General features: G+C 35.1%; 1 protein-coding gene across 1 annotated transcript; it reads left to right on the top strand.

Moving 5' to 3' along the window:
* Positions 1-1,885: 1,885 nt before the first annotated feature.
* Positions 1,886-5,415, top strand: LOC143589407 (kinetochore protein NUF2 homolog; the record flags this gene model as incomplete). Its single annotated transcript, XM_077070172.1, has 11 exons — positions 1,886-2,037; positions 2,667-2,849; positions 2,940-3,164; positions 3,531-3,621; positions 3,692-3,871; positions 3,985-4,074; positions 4,160-4,267; positions 4,748-4,801; positions 4,899-5,013; positions 5,089-5,246; positions 5,320-5,415. Coding segments are annotated over exons 1-11 (1,452 nt in total), but the record flags the coding sequence as incomplete, so codon positions are not given.
* Positions 5,416-5,472: the final 57 nt, after the last annotated feature.

Below are 5,472 nucleotides of genomic sequence, written 5' to 3'. Positions count from 1 at the left end.
TGAGTGTGCTGCTAACCTAAAATCTGTAAAGTGCTAGGTTATTGATAGATCTTTATTATTTAATCTTGCTAGATTTAGTTCTTCGTAAGGAGTCCGTCTAGGGTTGATTATTTATTATTGTCTATTAAGTCAATTAAATATTTTAAATTGCCTTTGATTTCCGCACTGTAAGGTAGGATTTCGTTATAAAGGAACTAGATCATAATTAATTAGGTGACCGTAAGGGAACTTGATTTTTAATACTGGTGTGCGTTAAAACTTGTTAGAAACCCATAGGTGTCTCTTGAGAAGGGTCAGGGGTCCTGTTCGGGTTTTCTTTTAAGTGTCTATTTTACGATCCCAGTCCATAACTAAATATTTTCCCGGATTAAGTCATAACTGAAATTTAGGGGATTCTAGCCTAGGTAGTTTTCTCATCATCATCTTATTTTCATAACAAACTTTGTTTTCGTTTAAATTACTTGTCTTCTTAATTAGTTTTTAGTTATAGTATTAAATTAGTATTTTAAATAAAACCCCCCCAAACAAATATAAATTAATAAGTCGTGTTTGTAGTCGAGTCTAATTAGCTAATAAACGTAATTTAGAAAGTCTCGTGGGTTCGATATCCGGACTTACTTAGCTTTACTAGAGTCGATCGGTTCACTTGCCGGTTAGTAGTTTAGTCGAGTTTTAGAGAGTCTAGAGTATTACCTAGTGTTTATTTTTAGTTAATTTAGTTAATAATTATTAAACTAGTTTTAACACATCAGTAAGCCATTTCAATTATGTGTTAAAATCAAGTTTATTCAAGTATATTCGCTATTTTTGAGTAACAAGTCCAGGGACTGAAACTGCCAAATTTCAAACTTCCTGGCACTCAAGCACGAGGCCGTGCTTCCCTGCCACGCCCCCGTGGTCACCTTTCTTGAATAAGACAAAAAAAAATGATGTCCTGACACTTGAAACACGAGGCAGCGCTTCCTTAAGCACGCACCCTTGTCTAGTTGTCATGATAAGACAAAAATGTGGTCCTGACATTGGTAACACGAGGTCGCGCTTCCCTTAAGATGCCCCCATGTCCAGCTGTCATAGAAAAGACAAAAATGTGGTCCTGACACTTGTAACACGGGGCCGTGTTGGTGTAACACGGGGGTTTGTCAGACTACCAGCTCAGCTTATAAATAGAGGAATTTGTTTAATTGTTTAGACAGGAATTCCACTTAAACAAACACACTTTGCACTTATAATCAAGCATTTTGGAATTGATTAGAAGGCTTGGAAGGTCTCTACTCAATTAGGAAGAAGAATTATCATATTTATGGTTAGATTATCCTAATTCCATCTTGTTATTCATCTAAGATTCATATCTAATTGGGGATTTCCATAAATCATAATCAAATTGATATTTTTGCTATTCATAATAATCAACAACCAAATTTTGTTGGGTCTTTAATATGCATTCAACAATCTATCAGTTTTAAAAATATGTCTTATTTTGCATTCAAAGATTTTATCATGCCTGAAAATCAGGCCTCAAGGCAAATCGAGGCGTAAGCCCAAGGCAGAATTTAAAAATAAATATAAAAAATATATTTTACAAGTCAAGCTCGGGCTCTCGTAAGTTGCACGTGAACATCAGTTAGAGACTTTAAAGTTAAAACTATTTGCACACACAACGGCGGATCTAGGAAATTTTTTTGGGTGGTGCACTACTTTTAGATGTTTCAATTTCATAGAGTTGTGTATAAAAAATTCCGAGTCGGTTTGATGGTTCGGGCAAAGTTCATTACATAATAAAAATATGATAAAATAATAATTAAGATACCGTCATTAGAAATTAAAAAACACATAATATAAATACAATAGTCTTTATGATTCAAGGAAGAGTAGCAAGGCAGGAGGAATGGCAGCGGACCAACGGTGCCACGGTGGTGTGTGGTTGGCCGGAAAAGAAAAGCAACAGCGGTGGTCAGAAAACACGGTGGTCGGGGAAAAAAAAGCAGTCACGGTGGTGTCTTGTGAGTATGAAGAGGGGAGAGTGAGTGAGAGAGGCAGGCAATGTGTAACTTTGTGTTTTATAGAACCCTAATTGATATAAGGCTGAATTTAAGAAAAAAGAGTTCATAAAATTTGCTGCTATGCGGAATCAAACCCGTGACATTCAGTTTACAAAGCCAACAACTTACCAGCTAAACCAACACTTGTATTGGAAATACGATGGTTCCTTCCTATTTTATAATGCGATTCCTCTAATATTTTCTATATATCAACACATTATTATTTCGAAACTCGGGTGGTTCCGTGAACCACCCATTTGCCATGGAAATCCACCCTTGCGCGCACACACAAGAAAATGTAGCAAATACAATAGATTTTTAAAATAGTCATTCCATCATCTTAATCTAATTTACACTTCTTAGAATATATGTCACTGCTAAGAAAACCAACTAAATTTAACACATACCGAGTGCAATACAGGTAGTCAGGTACAACATGATCTCCCATTCATCGATTTCAGGTGTAGACCACTTCTCTCAGCTGTGAGGTCTCGTTTGTATGTTGCAGCAGCTGCGTATTTTAAGGTTTTGAATTTCAAATTTTGGATATTGCCGCCTTTTTCTACCTTCAAAGTTCAAACTTCAGAACCTAAAAAGAATTAATTCTACACAATAACACAAAGACAGTGTGAGACAAGCTAGCACACAATTAATATGTCAAACTTCGCTCCCTCGGGAAGAGATCATCAGAGTACTCGCGGAGTCCGGAATTGCTTCCGTCTCCAAAGCCGATCTCGAAACCCCTACTCGTTCCGGTTTCAGCATCTCCAACGTCTACCAACAGCTTCTCATTCATATGGCCTGTCTCCAGTACGTCTTTCTAAACCCAATTCTATATTTTAAACTATATTCTATTAACTTTTTATCAACTATTTGTTGTTGTATTCAATCCGTACGTAGGGATAATAACGGTCTAGTCGAATTCACAGACCTAGATCATCAACATGACTACCCTGATTTGCATGTTGATTCAGTAAGAATCATGAATTTATGTAGAAATATGAGAAAACTTATGGATGATCTCGGGTGCAAAAAGGAGAAGTTCACGTTAAAAGATCTTGTTAAGCCCGATCCTAAGCGCACCCTGTTGTTTCTTAGTGCTCTTATCAACTTTTCTCTTCACAGGTGTTTACATTTTCTTCATCTGAAACTTTTTTGAGCTAAGTCGCACTTACAAACCTAAGGGTTTTTGAGCTAGTTTTTCTTTTAAGTCTAATAAGGCCGGTTTCTTGAGGGTTAAGGATTAGAGGGCTTATAAGTAGTGATCTTGGTAATCTTTGAAAGCGGGTTCATTGACCCTCCGGCGACTAGACTTTGTCAATCTATTATATATATAAAAGCCAGGTGTTTTTAAGTAAAACATGAGTTGTTAGTTGTAGTCGGGGAAAGAAAAGAGTAAAAAGTTCTGGTTCCGCCACTATTTATTCATTGCTTGAAATTGTAACTAGAAGTTTCAACCTTAGTGACTTACATCTTTGTTAAACATTATAGGGACACAAAAATGGTTCTAATGGAACCAGTTATGGAGGAGTTGACAGTTCTTGTTGAACAAAGACAAGAGCTGGAGGATAGAATATTACAGGTGGTACAAAACATACTTGCTTAGTTAATAGTTAATCAACTAAGTGTGTGTATATTTGTTGCATGTATAGCTGAATGCAGAAATATCAGAGATAAATGAATCAAGAGAGAGGGAAAGGGCTTTCGTTCAAGAAGTCGAAGTCAAAATCGAAGAGCTGAAACCGACTATTAAAAGTCTTAATGAGCACCGAAGGTCCCTAAACAATATAGTTATAAAAAAGAGGGACGCGTCTAAGAAAATGGATGAACAGGTACATTTGTTATTCATTATTAAGGGAAGTTGTTGACAGTTTTTGTGAAATTATTGTCTTAAAAGATTATGATCAGTTAAGTTAACGTTTACAATTCATTGTGTTTGTCATAGATTTCGGGTGCTGAGTTTGCTTTAGTACAAGCTGCTCAAGAAAACGCCAGCTTGCGTTCCAAAATTGTTCAGTCTCCAGATAAACTGCAGGTACAGGTTATTCGACCTTGTAATTTTTAAACTAGTGGCATGGGTACAAACTTTATTAAACTATTTGTTCATTAATATTTTAAAGAGGGCATTGGAGGAGAAGAAGACGGTTCAAATTGAGGCAAAGAATTCAGAAAGAGCAGCAATGCAGTCTTTTCATGAAAAAGCTGCTGTCCTAGAACTATACTCAAAGGTATATAAACTATATTCTAATGTTCTTGCCTATTTATTTAAAGTAAATAGGCCTGTAAAACGAACAAAGCATTCATCAACTATTCGGCCGGAAGTTCGTTTATGTAATAAACGAATGAACATAAACAAAGTTTTTGTTTATTTAAACAAACAAACGAAAATAAATACACATTTTGTTCATTCATTTATGTTTATCCATTTGCGTTCGTTTATGTGTTTAATTTTGTTTGTTTACGTTTATATGTTTATGTTCGTTTGTGTTTGTTTACTTTCATGAACTGTTCATTAAGGTTTTAAACGAACACGAATATGCTCATTTTCTTACTAAACGAACATGAACAAAAAAATGTGTTTTGGTTATATGTTCGTGTTTGATTACAGTGAAATGAGCAAGCACGAACTTGCCCGGTTCATGTTCGTTTGGTTCGTTTACAGGCCTAGAAGTAAAGCATAATAATATCTTTTGTGTGTTCTTTCTCAGGCTAGCAGGAAAATGAACAAACATTTGAAGCAAATGCAGACTTTACAAGAGCAGGTTTTGTTTCATACAACTATCCTGCTCTATAATATACATGGTTTTAGTCAAATGGAAACAGGTATATTCTTAAAAAGTTTTAGTTAAAACTGAACAGGTGAACTCAGCAAAACAGGTTGAGAAAGATGTGAAGGTTCTAAAAGCTAAGAACGGTGATGATGGGTTGCTTGACAAATCACTTGAAGTCAAATTATTTGAACACCAAGGCACAGGTGCTTCTTGTTAACTTAACTTTATGAGTCATAACACACTCAAAACTTAATATTTTTTTTTACATCTGTTTTCAGTGAACCAGTTAGAGGAATTACTAAAACAGTTGGAAAAAGAAAGGGATGTCAAGTGTGAAGAGGCTTCCAAAGAACTAAAGAATGAGAAATTACAAGTGGAATATAATAAATGTGGCTTGGAACAAAGACAAAGGGAAATAGAAGCTCTTGTTGCAGAGGTATGTATGTTTAATAATTTTATAACAAAAAAATCATTTTAGATAATATGGTTTTTTGAAGCATGTTAAAAAGGAGGCTGCTATGAATGAGAAGATAAATAAAGACAAAGGATTAGCAGCAACCAAGCAGCAGATGTTACTCTCAATATGTGAAGAGATTAATAAAGAGGTCAGAGTTCACATTTTTATATATTTTTTTCTATAACTGAAAACATTTTAATGCATG

Source organism: Bidens hawaiensis, unplaced genomic scaffold, assembly GCF_021521415.1.
Source record: "Bidens hawaiensis isolate Kalapana, Puna unplaced genomic scaffold, B.hawaiensis_p1.1 tig00037557_1, whole genome shotgun sequence".
Lineage (NCBI taxonomy): Eukaryota > Viridiplantae > Streptophyta > Magnoliopsida > Asterales > Asteraceae > Bidens > Bidens hawaiensis.
This window is presented reverse-complemented; position numbering and strand designations above follow the sequence as displayed.